The 19,908-nt window shown below is 33.6% G+C and overlaps 1 protein-coding gene across 3 annotated transcripts; it reads right to left on the minus strand.

Moving 5' to 3' along the window:
* Positions 1 to 3,927: 3,927 nt before the first annotated feature.
* Positions 3,928 to 17,078, minus strand: LOC114880769 (cytochrome P450 6a2-like). Of its 3 annotated transcripts, none has more exons than XM_046290010.1 (6): positions 16,987 to 17,078; positions 15,462 to 15,841; positions 13,667 to 14,192; positions 5,599 to 5,820; positions 5,096 to 5,347; positions 3,928 to 4,175 (listed from the first exon to the last, which is right to left on the minus strand). In XM_046290010.1, exons 2-6 carry the CDS (start codon positions 15,795 to 15,797, stop codon positions 4,006 to 4,008), a joined length of 1,506 nt encoding a protein of 501 aa, XP_046145966.1. In that variant the 5' UTR covers positions 15,798 to 15,841; positions 16,987 to 17,078; the 3' UTR covers positions 3,928 to 4,005. The 3 variants fall into 3 exon arrangements, with proteins under 3 accessions (XP_046145966.1, XP_029052979.2, XP_029052978.2); XM_029197146.2 differs by having other exon boundaries at positions 16,968 to 17,074; XM_029197145.2 differs by having other exon boundaries at positions 16,953 to 17,060.
* Between the last annotated feature and the right edge of the window lie 2,830 nt (positions 17,079 to 19,908).

The raw sequence follows: 19,908 nt of genomic DNA on the forward strand, positions 1-19,908 counted from the left end.
TCAGTGGGAAATATCAGCAGGGGTCCTGTTCGCGTCTATGGTTTGGGCCTGCCGTCCCGCTGGCCGCCCGTGGTATCCATTTCAAGTGGTACTGCTTAACACGCGGCACTTTATGCGCGAACAGGACCCCTGCTGATATTTCCCACTGAAGGGAATTTTTCCCGTGAAAAATCTCCAAATTTGTTAGTGCGATATCTCGTAAACAAATGAAAATCAAGTGTATACATGCAAGCTCAGTGAATTCGATTTCAAAAGCACTATCAAATGATCGAAAGAAAAATATATAGTTCCATTTAAAAAACCAAACTTTGCCATTATATTTTTGAAAATTATAATGCAAAAAAAATCTGTCTACGTCCAAATGTTGCTCTATCTTATCATGCAATGACCACCAAAGCAATTTCCTGTATCTTTAATAGTTTAGGAAATATTGGAGTGTTTCCAGTTACGTGGGACACACTGTATATTTTTTTTTTTTTTTTTTTTATGTATGTTCACCAATTGCGCCGAGACGGATGGACCAATCCGAACGAAACCTTTTGCATCTGGTAGAGTATGTCTCCCGATTGGTCCCGTCAGAAAGGCATTTTGCATTTTTTCATTCCTAACGACTTTTATCACAAAATACGAAATACCTCATTTATATCTTCCGGCGTTTATGCTGCAGGGAATGTACCGATAGCGATGAAACCTTTCATATTTAGTAGGAGGTATATCCGCGATGATCCCAGTTGCAAAAATTTATGGAATTTGTTAATAACTACTGTTATAGCAAAAAATCTATTCCTTCATGTTACTCTGCAAGGAATGTACCATTCGCAGTGAAAACTTTCATATTTAGTAGGATATACAGGGTGTCACGCGACTACCTCGACAGCTGAAGAGGGATGATTGCTATGGTGGTTCTAAACAACTTTTTCCTTTGCCAAAATGTTGGTTAAAACTTGGTTTTCGAGTTAATAACAAAAAACACCGACCAATTCGAGCGCGTAAAACGCGCAGTCCCAGGGACTGCACTAACTGGTACGTAAACCGGGCCTGACGTAGGTCGCGAACGAACGGCTTGGCACCCCGTTAGCATAACACAATAGAAAAACTGAACTGGTAGAACATCTTTAGTCATTTAAAATGAATACGGAACCTAATCTCTTGTCGCCTGTCATAACGTAAAAATGGAAATTCCAAGCATGCTAAACAACAAATAGAATAATTAATAAACGTTTGAATTTGAGGCTACGTTAATGGTGAAAAATTTGAAAACAATTTAAATGAAACATACCCATTCGTTTCTAAATTAACCTGCTACGCTGAAAGCAAATAATTCCCGGTCACTAGGTCAATAGGTCACTGTGTCGATTCTGAACATTCGACGTGGAAACACGTCGCCTATTATTCATACCTAAGTGCAATAAAAGAGGGGAGTTCACTGGCCCGATCATGAAAACAGCTGTTCTGCCGAACGTGTTTCCTCGTTTCTCAGTGACAATTATCTGCTTTCAGCGTAGCAGGTTAATTTAGGAACGAATGCAAAAGTTTCATTTAAATTGTTTTCAAATTTTTCATCATTAACGTAGCCTACAATTCAAACGTTTATTAATTATTCCATTTCAATCATTTTTATTTGTTGTTTAGAATGCTTAGAATTTCCTTTTTTACATTATGACAGGCGACAATAGATTAAGTTCCGTATACATTTTAAACGACTAAAAGTGTTCTATCAGTTCAGTTTTTTTATTGTGCTATGTCAACGGGGTGCCGAGCCGTTCGTTCGCGACCTACGTCAGGCCCTGCTTTCGTAGCCGACATTGCAGACCATGAGCCCGCGCGCTGTACGCGCTTGGATTGGTCGGTGTTTTTTGTTGATAACTCGAAAACGAACCAACATTTTGGCAAAGGAAAAAGTTGTTTAGAATCACCTCAGCAATCATCCCTCTTCGGCTGTCGAGATAGTCGCATGACACCCTGTATATCCGCGATGATCTCACTCGTAAAAATTTATGAAATTTGTTGTTTATTAACAACTTAAATTCGGTCAATTTTTTCTCGGTGTATGGTTATTAACTAAGCAACAGAAATCTAAAATCACCTTACACTATCCTACAAATACTACCGGTTCAACTAAAAAGTGTGAAATAAAACAATTTTTAACAAAAAAAACATCCGACTTTCGAAATGCACTAAAAAGTGTAAAATAATTTCTATTTCATTTATACCAATATTCCATAGCTATTAATAATATCTACTTAATCGATAAATAGGATACCAAATACATTTCAAAGTTTTCGGAGGCGGCGAAAAATTAAAAATATCCGAACAACCGATGCTGCCAATAACGATTTGATTGCGGTATGGCAAACTTGGTAATTAATAAGTAGTAAGAGAAAAACGTTATAGATACGGCAGAAAACATTTGTAATTGTAGCGATTGTATCAGAAGTTGGTAGCACTTCTGATGTACATGTATACTGCATTTCACGAGAGACCATACTTAACTTGCGCAGCTCACTAGGTCTAAGGAGATTTTTAATAACGTGTGAGATTCCCCTCTACAGCTTGCTTCATAATTTGCGATCGTATAAATGGTGGACAGAAATATATTACGTACAATAATTGATAAGGGATGATGATATGGTAAAGATACACGATACAATGAAATTCCTATTATTTTTCAAAGAAAAAATTATATGTTTAATTTTGCGCCGCCTCCGAAAAGGTTGAAATATATTTAGTATCCTACTTAACGATTAAGTAGATTATATTAATAGCTGTGGAATACAGATATAAATGAAATAGAAATTATTTTATACTTTTTAGTGGATTTCGAAGTCGGATTTTTTTTGTTCAAAATTATTTTATTTCACACTTTTTAGTGGAACGAGCAGTATTCGAAGTTTACTTGCAGGGACAACTTTGAAAAATCGCGATCGGTATATTTCTTGGAGGGTAACCCTAAAGAATAGGCTTTTTATTATAATAACAATCGTTATTAACAATAAGAAGTTACATAAATTTTGGGAAATGGAATCATCGTGGAATGATCTACGAAATGTGAAAACTTTCATCGCAATCGGTGCATTCCTTGAACCAGAACGTATTTTGGAATAATGAAAACCGTTCGGAATAAAAAAATGCGAAATGTTTTTATCACGGGACCAATCGGAAGACATATCGTACAAGACGTAAAAGATTTCATTCCGATTGGTCCATCCGTCTCGAAGTAATCAGCGAACGTACATTTAGAAAAAAAAGTCGTTAGGAATAAAAAAATGCAAAATATTTTTTTTACGGGACCAATGGGGAATTATACTCTCCCAGATGCAAATAGTTTCGTTCCGATTAGTCCATCCGTCTTGGAGTCGCCAAAATTACTTCTTGGAATCATCATTTTTATAAAAAAGAAACCTATTCCCAAAATTTCAGCCAATTTGGAGCATGGAGGTTTTCGTAAGTACAGCCACAAATTCATTCTAGTGATAATAAATAGTGCACAAACGTTTTGAAAGATATGTTCGGAGTCGGTGTAACCTTTTGCGGGGCCTGGTACAAAAATTTTGTGGAGCCAGAATACACATTCAAATCCTATACTTAAATTTCACAATAAGGAATTATTTATTACAAGTAGAAAGGATGTTACATATATTTTTTGTAAAATGAATATTACATAATTTTTCTTGCTTGTTTCACCGCAAAATATTTGATTGTGTCATCAAAATTGATTGAGTTTGCTACTTCGCTTTCTACTGAAAGAATAGCCAGAGATGTAAATCGGTCTTGGCTTATTGATGACTGAAGATAATTTTTTATTAGTATGAACCGCGAGTTTTTGTAGACTGCGGGGCCTTTCAAAACACGAGGCCTGGTTCCGGCGAACGCGCTGAACCTGCCTCGCGCCAGCACTGGATATGTTACAAATGTTACGGAGCAGACTAATAAACAATTTAAATATATTTGTTATTCAACTGAATACTGTAAAGCATTACATTTTTGAGAAAAGTCAAATTAACATTAACTTGTTAATTTTGTTATTTTCAGATATATTCCTTCTTTCGATGTAAGTATAAATGCACCCGGGGCAAAGTGATATGGAATTATAGTTTTCTCGCAGATATCAACTTTATAATTGCGGAGAATTGTGATTAATCCAAGTTTGGTTTGATAAACTGCAAACCGGGCACCTGAAAATAATATAATAAAATATATTAAGAAAATGTTGTACAGTTGTTGAAATAATTAATAGAGAAAGTATAAATTATTGGAAATAGCACCTAAGTGCATTTAGCGCATTCATGACACAACTTATGTATTATAGTTAGAAAAGATAGATATGGTATAGAGAATAACTATGGTACAGCTTTAATAATAAATTATTAGATAAAGGAATTATTTCGAAAATAATTAATTACATTAATCGTAAATTTTAATTTATGTAATTAATTAATTAATTAGAAACAAGGAGCAAATACTTAAAAAAATAAGAAAAAAGGGAACCGGGATTTGAACCGAAGGACCTTTGGATTTACAGTCATATGGTAACAACGAAACTAGCTATTCATGTGTATGTACATATGTGAGTTCGTGTTATACTTTAGAATGTGAGTAATAACTAATTTTAATTGTAAATATTTCTTAAACAATTAGCCGTCTGCAACCAACATACTATAGTTTCATCAACAAGTGTAGCACTTGGGAAGTTTTCCCGTTGTTATTATAATAAAATAATTATCTGAACTACTGTAAATAATACAACTAGATACTAATTCAATTCAGAGTTAGGTATATTTATGAATATCGAAATATAGATCATGAATAATACTTATTAATCGAAAAAATAACAAACAATTTTTGAATAAGAATTACAAACAGCACAAAGTTATTCAAGAATAATGAACTAATGAAAATTAGAGATTTTGTGCTCTCCTCAGTGAATACTATAACCCGTTTAAAAATTAAACCTATTTTTAAATACTGTATATTGGTAATGACATTTTATAAGCAATAAAATTATGAATTTTGGATCGATAGATGGCAGGATTATTTTTAAATATTTTGCAACCTTTTCCGATTGTTAAAGAATGAATATTTTTAAGTAATATACCAATACAATTTCTTGGTCCATCACCAAAAGGCAAATAACTCATAGGATGTCGAGCATTAACAGCATCTTTGTTGAACCTTTCAGGATCAAAGACCTCAGGATTTGGATAGATCTCAGGATCCCAATGTATAGCAAATGTTGATATCCATACTGACATACCCTTCGATATTGAAACCTTAGAACCATCAAAAGTGTAATCTGAAGTTGCTATTCTTGGTAGAAGTACACCTGGTGGATACTTTCTTAATGTCTCTATATCAACAAATTATTCAACATTTTATTCCTTATTTATCATTAATTTCAATTATAGAGGAGGTTGTAGTAATATGGACCATTACAATTTTGTAGATTTTCCTAGAAAATGACAATATAGGAAAAAACGTTTATAATCGCCATTTTCTGTACGGAAATCTACCATGCTTACTAATGTATAGTTAAAGGATAAAAGAAGATTTGCATTCAAAGTGAAAAATTGAACACATTTAACATAATTTCAAACGCACCTTTGAATACTTTATCCAAATACTCCATTTCCTTTATATGTTCATATTTCAAATTTCCATCACTATTTTCGAAATGCTCTTCAATTTCTTTACGTAGTCTGTCCTGAATATCATGGTTCTGAGCTAATTCATAGAGAGCGTTGCTCATTGTGGTCGAAGAAGTTTCAAAACCAGCCGCAAAAAATACGAAAGCCTGAGCAGTTAGAAGGTAATCGGTTAATTCTGAACAAGAAAAAACAATTAAATTATTATTTATCAACATACTCATTAATATTTATTGAGATGTAATTATTTTTATGTTTTGTTTGAATGAGTGGGCATGTCGTGCCCCTGCCTGCGCGTCATTGATGCGCGAGAAGAATATATTTGACCGTTAAGTTTTTTTTTGTTCTATTCTATGATCTCGGCGCATATGGCGTATATATTTCTTTTTGTTTTTTTTGTTCCTATTATAAATTGCTTTGTTTCATTTTTGTGTAATATTAAGGATAATAATTAAATACAGTCATGAGAAAGAAAAACGTTATAAATTAATTCATACACACAAAACATCGTCGGCTATATCTATAAGTATAGTATTTAACAATATTAATTGAGAGAATTAATCTATACATCTATACATATAAATAAAATTGAAGTGTCTATCTGTGATTTCGAAATAATGGTTTTTTTTTAGCACATATATGGTTTTTCGCACCTTGCTAAAACCCAATCACGTTTTTGCAAAATTTTTGTCTGTCTGTTTAAACGGGCTAATCTCCGAAACGACTGAACCGATTTTGACGAGACTTTCATTAGCAGATTCAGAATTTATAGAGTAATAATTTAGACTTCTTTTTATTCTGGAAATATTCAGAGTTCTCGCGTTTAGAAAAATTGTAAAAATCAGGCGCTAATGAGGCAACTTTTTTATAGTCGGTTTATGCAGTTCACGCATTTACATATATATATTATACTGATTTTAATTGTGAAAATCGAAGAGAGAGGCGATCAATCACAAAATTAAATAAACTTACGTTTATTTATACGCATGCAATGCGAACGAAGTCGCGGGCAGTCGCTAGTCGAGAATAAAAGAAGACTTGCGATTTCCACTGACCAACAAATTTAAACATTATTTCTGTTTTTCAATAGGCATTGAGTGATCGTTGTAGAGCTTCTCGTCCTGAACACGAATCCGAAAATCGAATTGCTCTATCACCCTCAGTTTTCGAAAAACACGAGTTTTTGGAAAAACATGTGTTTTGGTGGGAAAATGAACTATTACGCGGAAACTAAAAACACTAGAATAGAGGAGAGTTTCCCGAATATATTGATATATATATAGTTATTATATTACGTGATTCTGAACAGATGTAAATGTCGATGAAAGTTTAAAAAACAGCCGACACACGCATTTTCTACGTATTATTTCTGTATTTTTAAGAAAAGTTCTTTATCTAGCGCGAATTCTCTATACAGTACCAAATTCTGTAGACATTTCCGAGGAGAAAACTATGTGTGGTAAGTGTTGAAGCAGTATTCGAGTAAATCGAAAAAATATATGCCGGTGACGCGTGTACGGAGGTTTGCCGCCAGACGGCCATAGCTCGCTCGCTCTCCTCGGCTGGTCAGTCCCGAAACTACGCGTAATAAACACCAATGATGAGGTTCAATGTGTATCCAATTTTTATACCAATAATGTTCGATATTTTCTTGCTATTATTATTTTACTTTCATTGTTATTCATTGTTACTTTTAGATACCAATAATAAAATGATAAAATATTTTAATTCAAAATTTTAAAATTGATTGACAAGCATTACGACTTTATCAATCGGCACTCGATTGAAGACAGTTCTGAAATTTGTGTATGATATAGAAAAAATATTTATTGTTTCTCCGATTGTATCGAGTGTTTGAAAGAAACATCAAGTGATGTTTATATTTCGGAACAGCGCCAACGATAAGCATTCTCACTTCTCCATCACCGCTAAACCTGAGAGAATTGTATTACATTTTCATCACGAAAAGGCTTTCAATAGTACTGAATTTACAAGAAACCTTCTTATAATTTTCTTGAAAATCATAGAATAGACAATTATATTTCCATGATAAATAAGCCTACATATTTTTAAATTCGTTTACTGCAGGTAATTCTTTATCTTATACATTTTATTTTTCCTATATCATAAACCTATTTTCAAAACTGTCTTCAATAGAGTGTCGATTGATAAAGTCGTAATGCTCGTCAATCGATTTTTAAATTTTAAGTTAAAGTATTTTATCATTTTACTGTTGTTATCTAAAAATAATAATGAATAAAAATGAAAGAGAAATAATAATAGCAAGAAAAAGTCAAACATTATAGGTATAAGAGTTGGATACACATTGAATCCCACCATTGCATTGGTGCTGATTACGCGTGGCTATGCCACTGACCAGCCGAGGAGAGCGAGCTATGGCCGTCTGGCGGCAAAACGCCGTGCACGCGTTACCGGTAGATATTTTTTCAATTTACTGGAATTGCATACTGATCCAACACTTACCCCACATAGTTTCTTTTTCGAAAATGTCTACAGAATTCCGTACTGTATACAGAATTCGCGCTGGATAAAGAACTTTTCGTAAAAATACAAAAGTAATACGTAGGAAATGCGTGCGTCGGCTCTTTTTTAAACTTTCATCGACATTTACATCTGTTCAGAATCACGTAATATAATAACTATATATATATCAATATATTCGGGAAACTCTCCGCTATCTTTCAAGGCCAATGAGAATGTTCTAGCGTTTTTAGTTTTCGCGTAATAGTTCATTTTCCCCCCAAAACACATGTTTTTCCAAAAACTCGTGTTTTTCGAAAACTGAGGGTGATAGAGCAATTCGATTTTCAGATTCATGTTCAGGGCGAGAAGCTCTACAACGATCACGCAATGGCTATTGGAAAACAAAATTCGTGTTGGACAGTGTTATTAAAATACTACAATCATCCATTATCAACTTATCCCAAGTTCAACTTCATATAAAATACAATGTTTGTCATATTGGTTTTATAGATTTGAAACAGAGTGAAAACAGTTTTTTATATTTATCTCTACATAAAGATACAATTGGCCATGAAAATATTCGCACACCGTTTAAAACAGAATACCTGATTTTAAATTGGATCAAATGACTTGAGGTTTCTCAAGAAACTATACAAATTAATTTACTAAGATATGTGCTTTTGTCGATTTAAAAAATTACGATTTGTCGAAATTGGGGAAAAAAATAGTAAAAGGCAATTTTTTAACTTTTTTATCTGAACCTGTAATGACAATTTAAAATATGACATTTGTAAAGGGGCTAGCAGGATAAGATGGTCAAAAGTGCCCTTGAGTCGATTTTATTCAGCAATGCACCATTTAATAGCTTATAAAAAGAAATCGTTATATACCAAGTTTCAACCTTGTATCTCAACCGGGAAGGTAGTTACAGGGTAAAATCGAAAACCCGGTTTTTGTCATATTTTCCTTATTTATTAGCCAACCCGTATCTAAGATTGAAAGTCTAGCATTTAGACTTTCTGTCACTTTTGTACAGGCCAAACGGTAAGAGTTATGGAAAAAATTCTTGCGCCATTGTATTTAGTGGGTTAAAATCTCAACGAATGGCCGAAAACTTCTTTTTTTTTGCCACTTACGATTTGACCGGAAATAGCCGAAAACGGGTTGGCTCTGGAGCGAATCTCGATCTAGTTCACTTTGGCTTGTTAGTATTTAAATAATCTGGAAACTTTCTAGAATATTCTAGACATGTTTCTTTTTGGTTATGCATTTTTTCAGATTTTTCGGTTGTAAATTCTAGGCGTGAAAAATTTAAAACGCAAAAATAAGTCGAAAAATTGAGATTTCGGGTAGAAGCTTTCGAAACACTAGATTTTTACTTTTATAGTAGTTAGATATTAACATGGCTGGTGCCCTCAATTTTTTTCAGATTTTTCATTCTGGTGCGTCAAACCGAAAATACGATATTTTCGACATATTTCGTGCGATAACATGAGAAATACATACTTTCAATTTTTATCCGACTTCAAAAAGGAGGAGGATACTCAATTCGATCAGTATATATTTTTTTTTTTTCTGGCTTTGTTCACTGATTACTCCGAGATGAATGGACCAATCGGAATGAAATCTTTTGCGTCTTGTAGGATATGTCTTCCGATTGGTCCCGCTATAAAAACATTTCGCATTTTTTTATTCCGAACTGTTTTTATTGCAAAAAAGCGGGAAGTTTCTAATCTCAACATAGAATGACTTCAACGATCCTTTAATATATTGTCGGGGGTATGATTCTGAACATCTTTTGCATTATGCATAATTAACGGAAACCTTTAGTTTTCGAGATATTCGTGAAAAACTATTGTTAGTCTCGAAAGTCGTGTCTCGAAAGCTTCTACCCGAAATCTCAATTTTTCGACTCTTTACAACTAGGATTTACAACCGAAAAATCTGAAAAAATTCACAATCATAAAGAAACATGTCTAGAATATTCTAGAATTTTTTCAAATTTTTTGAATACTAATAAATAGGGAAAATATGGCAAAAACCGTGTTTTCGATTTTACCCTGTAACTACCCTCCCAGTTGAGATGCAGGGTTGAAACTTGGTGTATAACGGTTTTTTTTATAAGCTATTAAATGGTGCATTGGTGAGTGAAATCAGCTCAAGGGCACTTTTGACCATCTTATCCTGCTATACCCTTTAAATATGTTATGTGTATGCTGATAATTTCATCGAGATCGGTCAATGCACTTAGAAGTTACAAGTAATTAAAACTTCCGAAAATCACGACTTTTCATCTAAGAACGTGAGTAGTTGTGTTCTTGACCGATCTTCATGAAAGGATTCCGCACTAAACCACGTAAAATTGGGCCTCGGCGAAAATGGCTGAATTTGAAATATGTTGTACCTTTTGGGTTCCTGAACAAATGTGTAGGATAGTAGACATTCTCTAGTATTAAGCTTAGTCATAGGAATACGTTTAGTTTAGGTTAACGTAATTTACGACAGGGTCATGGTGACCCGTCGAGGGCCTGCAGCCCTGGCGAAGCAAGGACTTTACGAACGGGTCAGTCTCGTTATATCGTTTGTCGTTAACGAGTCATGCAGTCGTTAATCGTAGTTTCGTTGTCACTTAGTTGTTTAGTCGTTTGGTTGTGGTTTTATCGTAGTTGAGTTTTCTAAGTAACTGTTTATACAAATATATTCTTCATCTAATTTCAATCGAGTCAGAATTCGTTTCCGCCTTACCATCATCAAATCCCACAAATGTTTCTCAGGCAAAATGTCAAAAAATGGACAGTTACTTCGTTTCAACCCTTTGTTACGATTCCGTCTCGGAAATTTCCTTATATGGAATCAGATGTGCACACCCGGCATCAACCATCTTCTGGAAAATTCGAGACCAACGTGAAGCGCGAGGGCGCGGTCCTTCGGAATCACGTAGAGTCCATCCTCACCACTCTTTTTACTGCAATTTTTGGGTATAAAAAGGGTGGCGGCGAAGGCATCTTGGGTCTAGTTACAATGAGGAAACTTTGCGAGATCGGGTATTCAAGTCCCCTTCAAGCACTCAGTAACTATACAGTACGTTGTTTGCTGTTAAGCATTATTCTGATCGTTGTAGTTCGCCCCCGTTTGCTCGCGTTCGTGAAAACCGAGAAGGATTAGATTCTTGCTTCGCGGAATCGAAACTAAACTTTTATTATTCAACTCGTTTAAACTTATGAATTAGTATTTAACTTCATTGTATTTATATTACAGCTGAAAAAGTGCATAGATATTTATGCAATTTTCTCAAAAAGTAAGGCCCATACACCCAAAACCCTTAACACGATTTGTATTTACTATCGACCTCCCCTTTCGAATGCACTAGAGCTCATTCGAAAGTCGAGTTAGCACTTCGTAGCATCTCCGTGAGTTGCATCGAACTTGTCGCACTGAAGTTGGTGCATTAATACATTCACGCCGCGTCGGTGAGCCGATCGGCGAGGTGCATCGGCTCACCGACGCGGCGTGAATGTGTTAGTGAGCCAACTTCAGTGCGACAACTTCGGTGCAACTCATCGTCAGTGTATGTACATACATAGGTCGAGAATAAACTGGATCGTTACGCGAAAACGTTGCAATAATCTTGAGTCAAAACTGACTTGCGTTCGTTAAATAAAACCGCTTGCGTTCGCGGATACTGTACGCGCCTCAAACAAAGGAGTCGTTGTATCAAGCAGATTCACGGCATTGCTACGCGATTTTAGTAAATTGAGCGAATTCTCGTTAGTCGGTGGGACAGAGTCACTTTGGTAAAGATATTTATAAATATATATATGTATATATTCATTGTTCTTTTTACAATGTGTCACAATTGTCGGTATTTGACAACGGTGAAATCTGTTAGTGGGATATACTCCCTCTCACAGGTCTTTCCTCCGTTTCACTTACTCAACAATTTATCACCGATCTAGTCAGCGCCCTTACGAATTACACGCTAAAGATGTGGAAATATTCCTGAGAGTGATCGCCTCCTGGATTATATTTTTACACTATCTTAAGTATCATTTGGAGGATTGTAAATAATTTGCCGGACTTCGTATCCACGAATTATTTTCACAAGTACCGACAATGAGAAACACGAGCGAGTGGAAATAAAAAGGACCCCGTTTACGTGCGTATCTTGTGATTCGTTTAATCTGTAATTCGAACACCGTCGTTGTTATATTCTATCTTGTATGCGAGCTGTAACTTTGTTTTTCTAAGATGTCGACCCATCCTCATCGACACCTTCACCAACCGACCATTCTAAAGTCCATCCTGTAGAACCCTTCTTCGATATTTATGTATCCGAACCTTTGTTTTCCAAATTCTTAGCTATCAAGATCTTCTTCCCTATTTTCCCTACGAGGCCCTTTCGATATGTTTCCGTCATCAGGCCCTCATTAAGAAAATCCTCACAACGTCCCATTTCCTTTTTCTCACGGCTGGACCACCATCCCCACCTCCATCCTTTTACCGAGGAAATTTGTCCTATAAAAAGGGCGCTCAAAGGGGACACCAGTCAGTTCTCCTCGTAACTTTAGAGTTGCTTATACGTATTTTCTAAGATTGTATTGTTATAAGAATAAACTGATTTACAAACCAGAACCTCAGTTCGTTTTCGATCAACGCCGATGACAAAGATCACGCGCCGGACTACATCGCGATACCATCAGCAGTTTACCCGCGGTTTTTCGATCTCCAACGACTGTCTGTACGAAATATCTACTTTTTCTATGAGTCGAATTCCTTCATTCTATTTCTGGAAACTTATTGTCAATATCTTATTAATTTGGAATAATTGCTGCGTTCATGCTCCTTCCAACGTACTGAATAAATATTGTGATATATTTTATTTTTCTAAATACGCCTTGATTTCTTGCTAACGTCCCATTTTCCGCATTTGATAATTCACAAAACTCAAACCCAACCGTTGAAAACTAATTGCGGTAGATCTCCGCGTTTCGAGAGTTCCTTGAAACACCGATATACGGACACCACCAAAAAGGTAACAAAAAAGACGATTACACTTTAGTTACATATAGAGTATTATAGAATTCCCCTAGAATACTGTTCTTCTAGTATATTACTAGATGTAATATTGGTATACTAAGAAAATAACAGATAATATTGTTTTACTTCGAATTTAAGCCGCACTTTTCATTAAAATTTTTAAAACGTAAAATACAAAGTGAATATTTTAATATCTTATTTTTGCCAATTTTCCACTTTCTAATGATCTTTGAATTTTGCAGCCCTGGATGTGCTCTAATGCAATAGTGAAGATCAGAATTCATATTTTGAAAGTGAAAATGTAGAGAATGATAGTATGTATGTATATCTGAAAATGATTCTCAATAAATTAGGTAACTTATTATATTTATATTTAAGAATAATTAAATTTCTTTCCAATTTTCCAATTTTAAATTCCTACTGCGGCTTAAATTTAAAGTAATACGGTAATATATTAATATGAAAAGTACTTCTAATTCTAGTAATATAAGTATTAAACTTACTGATATCATCGATTTTTTGAGGATGATCCTTCAGCTCCATAAGCATATTGATAAAATCAGGTCTATGTATATTATGTTCTTTTCTATACATCATGGTGTCAATAACCATTTTCGTGAAGAAAGGAGCAAACTTTTTATCTGGTACAATGTAACCCAATAGTTCGTACAATTTTGGCAAGTATATGCTGATCTTCAATCTAAGTATATTTCTGAAAGTTGGAGTGAAGAATTGTTTGCCTACTTTATGAAATTCACTCTCTTCATCTGCCAATGAATTCGTATCAATCCCAAAAGCGCAAGAACCAATCACATCGGTAGTGAATTTTCCAGTTAGATCTGGGATATCTATAGGCTCTCCTTTCGCAACTACTTTATCTAAATACTGTTTAAAGTGCTCTGAACATTCGAGGATAAGACCGAACATGTCTCTCAATTTTCCGGATGTAAACATTGGAGAAAGTTTCGAACGCATCGGTCTCCATCTTTTTGTTTCCAGGTTGAAGAGATGTTGTGATAATGGCTCGGTCTGTAAAAAAAAAATTACATTAAATATACTTTGACACTTTATAGTAAAATTTTTAATCCTTTCCGTATGGCACATTTCAATTGGAAATCATCAATTTTATAGGGGACAGTAACAACATTATTATTGTTAAAATTCCGCAAAATTAGTTATTTGTTATTTATTTTTATATTTTTAGGCAATCTTCTTATTCTCGCATAGCTTGATATTAATTTAACATTTTCAATGCAGATGCCACCATAAAATGTCAAACTTTGCAAACGGATGACATCATATGATGGCACGGTACATATATCAAATCGCAGTAAAAATATTAACCAGTCGTTAGTTCTTTTCAAACTTAAAATCGTGCAACCGGGTGACGTTATAAGATGACATGCACAGCACTAACTAAGAGTGTTCAGACAACTAAATGAGTCGGGTTGAGTCGGGACGGGTCGGGTCGGAAACTGTACTATCCACTGATGACAAGAAAACCCATAAGAAGGCCGCCAATCTGATTGGTTAAAAAGGATGGAACACGCCCCATTTCACAGGCATTTTCGGTTCTAGCGAGCTATTGGTTAACGCGTTCGTTACCACCGTCGAAGCACTGTCGACATAGAATGTGATGACCCGTGTGACACCCGTCGACTATGCTTCGACGTTTCTTGTAGGAATTAGGATATAGTGGCACACTATAAAAAAATATTAGGATATAATGTCCCTAATATTTGCTGAGTGGCAGCGAACGTGTTTTGCTCTCCCAAATATCGCGTTAAAGTTCACTGATCACTTTGCTGTTTAAAGTGAAAGAGACGCGTCGAGATACATTCAATGGTTTCAAAAAGTATTGACATATCTTTTAAAACAGAATATTTTTCTTAAAATTGAACTAAACGACTTGAGTTTTTTCGAACAGCTAATAATGTCGTATTTTCATCATTTCGAAAAATCTACAGTAGATCAGAACTGTGTAAAAACCAGTCAAAGTTCTTTTTCGCAACTTTTTATTTAAAGTTGCTAAAAATACGTTTATAAAATAAAAGTTAGGAATAAATTTAATTTAATTATATAATAACAGTAGACCAGGGAAGTTGATTCCCGTAATTAACAGAATTCCTGCGATTATGTAGCGTGTGACGACAGAAACCTAAACGTTTATTTTAGAATAAAAATAAACAAAACTGTTCAATTTAAATTGCTATGTTGCAGAAAATATGCAAAATGTATTATAAAATTTTTGTTTTCAGATTATTTTATTCTGTTACTTAATAATACGATTTTTCATACCTTTTCATAGACCTTGAATCCGCGATCCGAAAATTTCGAGAAATCTTTGATAAGAACGTCTTTAATTAATTCTGGATCCTTCAGAAAGATAACAGGAGATCTTTGCATGAATAATCCAACCATTCGTTCGCCTTTATATTTCAGATAAACATCTCTGCTGAATTCTGGCATTGAAACGGTTGCGAACATAATGTCCTTGGTATTACCAAAAAATGGCAAAGGCTTTGGTCCAACTACTCCCCGGTCCTTCCAGTAATTAAAATTGGCAGTGGAATAGTAATAAAAGGCAAAAAGTAATGCGGCGATACCGCAAAAAATTTCAAAGTAGCCCAACATTTTCGTTGATGATCAATGGCTGCTTGTTAAATGGTAACGAACCCCTGGCAAACAATTTACACTGTTTAACATAAATATTGGAATTCCCTGTTATATTCGGATTCTTTGTAATGGATGAATTTATTGTATTCTTTGTACAGAATGGGTAATAAAGTTTCAAAGAATTTATAATTACATAAATATGTATAAAGTTCATAATCCTTAATAATAATATAAATTAACTACACAAATTGCATAAATTTGAATTTATCTTTCAAAATTGTTAATGAAAAATGTTAAACTTCACAATGAAAATTGATTTGCTAATTTTTTTATTTATTTTCTTTTAATGTCTCTATTATTTCTTATTTGTAGTTAATCTTTTGATTATTTTTTCATAACTGTGATTTTGTTATTATTTTCTAACTGTCAAATTAGTACTAAATTTTTCTAATTATAATTATAAACTGAATGTAGGAAATACATATTATAATATGGAAACATTCTTCTCAACCATACAATTTTGCATGTTAGAATGTTTTCTTGATATGTTTTCTATATTTGTTTTTACGAAAACTTGCAATTTTTACAAGTTGAGCCAAGGATCCATCTTAGGGAACCACTTGCTTTGCTTGGTTTAAATACATAACTATTTAGCAACATAACTTTGATAATTTGAATTATTTTTTTACTCTTCTAATTTGTATTTTTAAAAAGAATAATTAAACTATTTTTAAGGTCTTATAAATAATGAGCGTTTTTATCTTCTGTTTTCTATAAAAAAAGAGAATTATTATTAAGGATCAGTATTTAGTATCCACTTATTGTAAATATGAAAGGGTTCATCAAACGCCGGAAGATATAAATGAAGTATTACGTATTTTGCGATAAAAGTTGTTAGGAATGAAAAAATACAAAATGCCTTTCTGACGGGACCAAGTGGGAGAAATACTCTACAAGATGCAAAAAGCTTCGTTCCGATTGGTCCATCAGTCTCGGCGTAATCGGTGAACATACATAAAAAAAACCCCCACATCGAATTGAGTATCCTTCTCCTTTTCGAAGTCGGATAAAAATTATGATATTTTTTTACAAAATTATTTTTTGAAAACTGTTATAACACATATCGATGTAATATCACAGACGAAACATAATAAGATTCAACATATTACATACAACAAGTATCTTTACCAGGTGATTGTCACTCAACTCGAATCTCTTGATAATTTCACACGAGGCGTTCAAGTTACCGTAACATCTTCTCCAGCGTGGCTTGAAAGCAACTAACTGTATTATCCTTCTTGGCTTCTATCTAAATATGTGTATGTACTCGCACAAACCAAAAACATTAGTCATCGTAGCTTGCAGAGGTGGTAATCACTGATGTATTTGATCAGGCAAAATTACTGGGGTACGTGCAATACCGAGTCCCTACCTTATTAAAACGAGTTATCTAGGGAAACGGTAATTGTATTAAAACATTTTATCACGAGTTAACTCAGGGTAATTGCAACCTTTCTGACATTTTTTGGAACCACTTTCCGAAATGAATTATTATCGATCCCTGGTGGAAATAAAAATCATTTAATACCCAGTAACTAGCCAGTCGACTAGGGTGCAATTCAGGACCTGGCCATTTTAAACAATCAGTTTTTGAGTTCCAATGAAACGCTTTTTTCAATGATCTTACAACATTTAATCTATTATAAATATAAAGTAATAGAGAAATATTTTTTGGTCAAAATAGTTGCTCGTATAAAAAATTATATATATGAAAACTGGCTGAAAATAGCTACATTATTTTGTTCACTATGAACATCTTGCTCACAATAACTTTCTATTCTATTGTGACAATCATTATTTTGTTCACCATTATCATTCTACACACATTTTTCTACTTTTTCACCAGAATCACTGTTAGGTTTTGGTCAGCAAAAGATAGTTATTCTTTTTACAAAGAAGGGTTTTTAGGTGTCCGCCTCCGATTGTTTTGATTTTTGGATATGTTTTAAAGGACCGAAAAATAAGGTATACGTATTTTTAACCGACTTCGAAAAGGAGGAGGTTACTCGATTCGATCAGTATGTACTTTTTTTTGTGTGTTCACCGATTACTCTGAGATGGATGGATCAATCGGAACGAAACCTTTTGCATTTTGTGGGGTGTCTTCTGATTGGTCACATTGAAAAAAAATTTTTCATTTTTTCATTGTTATTGCAAAATACAAGAAGTTTTTAACATCAAGATTGGACGATTTCAATGACCTTTTAATATGTTGTCGGGGACATGATTCTGAACAACGTTTTCATTATGCATAATTAACGGAAAGCTTTAGTTTCCGAGATATTCGTGAAAAACTATTGTTACTACTACATTGAATTCTACGTATGCCTAACGATAAGTGTCTCTACCGGTATATGAGTCACCATGCAGTCGCCGATTCTCTACTGTTTCTTGTACACATGTATTTATGCATGTATACTCTCCAAGCCATGAACCGATTGCGATGAAACCTTTCACATTTCCGCGATATCTCACTTGCAAAAATTTATGCAATTTGTTATTGTTAATAACTATTGTTATAACTTGTATGGAACTTGTTATCGTTAAAAACTATCGTTATTGCAATTAACCAATAAGAACAGTAAACCACCTTACGGCATCCTATAAATACTGCTCATTCCACTAAAAAGTGCGAAATAAAATAATTGTTAACAAAAAATACAACCAACTTCGAAATGCACTAAAAAGTATGAAATAATTTCTACTTCATTTATACAAATACCCAACAGCTATTAATAAAACCTATTTACTCGTTAAATAGTATACTAAATACATTTCAACCTTTTCGGAGGCGGCGCAAAATTAAAAACTTTTCTTATACTAGGAAGATTTAGGCGTCGACAACCTATCAAATCATTATTGATAGCATCGTATATTCGGGTATTTTTAATTTTGCGCCGCCTCCGAAAAGGTTGAAATGTATTTAGTATACGATTTAACGAGTAAATAGGTTTTATTAATAGCTGTTGGACATTAGTATAAATGAAGTAGAAATTATTTCATACTTTTTAGTGCATTTCGAAGTCGGTTGTATTTTTTGTTAACAATTATTTTATTTTATTTTTACCCGTTTTCATGTTTAGGGGGTGAAACGACCCCTTAAAGTTTCGGCTACAATAGGCTATCTCGGAAACTATCATAGATAGAAGAAAACTTTCGAAGGAAAAGTTTCATGGATTTTTATGAACATATAACAGCCATTCATGAATTTGGTAAAAAATAATTTGTTCATAACATTATTTTAAAAGTAATCACAATTTACGTAATAACAAAATAGAATATAAATTTGCTTCTGAATCCATTGATGTATTATATGCTATGTTTGCCTTTTACATTTTTGCATATTTGAAAATTAAATATGTATCGCGCACATACGCCGGTTCGCGGTCATACCAGATATGGATGTACGGTTAATATCCATTACGATATCTAGCGTTTACCATGTATATCTACTAGGCATTAATACAGTTATTTAAAGCTTACAATATTAATAAAAATTATATTAGTACATATCTACGTATTAATATGCGATACAGATGGTAAGGAATATAATAAATGTAAATTAATTTCCGATTCTAGTAACATGATTGGTGCAATTATATTTCACGCGTATGTTAGGTATGCATATGTGGTACAAATTTATAATCTGAAGCTTTTGTAAGATACAATCTGTATCGCATATTAATACGTAGATATGTACTAATATAATTTTTATTAATATTGTAAGCTATAAATAACTGTATTAATGCCTAGTAGATATACATGGTAAACGCTAGATATTGTAATGGATATTAACCGTACATCCATATCTGGTATGACCGCGAACCGGCGTATGTGCGTGATACATATTTAATTTTCAAATATGCAAAAATGTAAAAGGCAAACATAGCATATAATACATCAATGGATTCAGAAACAAATTTATATTCTATTTTGTTATTACGTAAATTGTGATTACTTTTAAAATAATGTTATAAAGAAATTTTATGTTATAAACAAATTATTTTTTACAAAATTTATGACCAGCTGTTATATGTTCATAAAAAAACCATGAAACTTTTCCTTCGAC

This window comes from Osmia bicornis, unplaced genomic scaffold, assembly GCF_907164935.1.
Source record: "Osmia bicornis bicornis unplaced genomic scaffold, iOsmBic2.1, whole genome shotgun sequence".
In the NCBI taxonomy this organism is placed as follows: domain Eukaryota; kingdom Metazoa; phylum Arthropoda; class Insecta; order Hymenoptera; family Megachilidae; genus Osmia; species Osmia bicornis.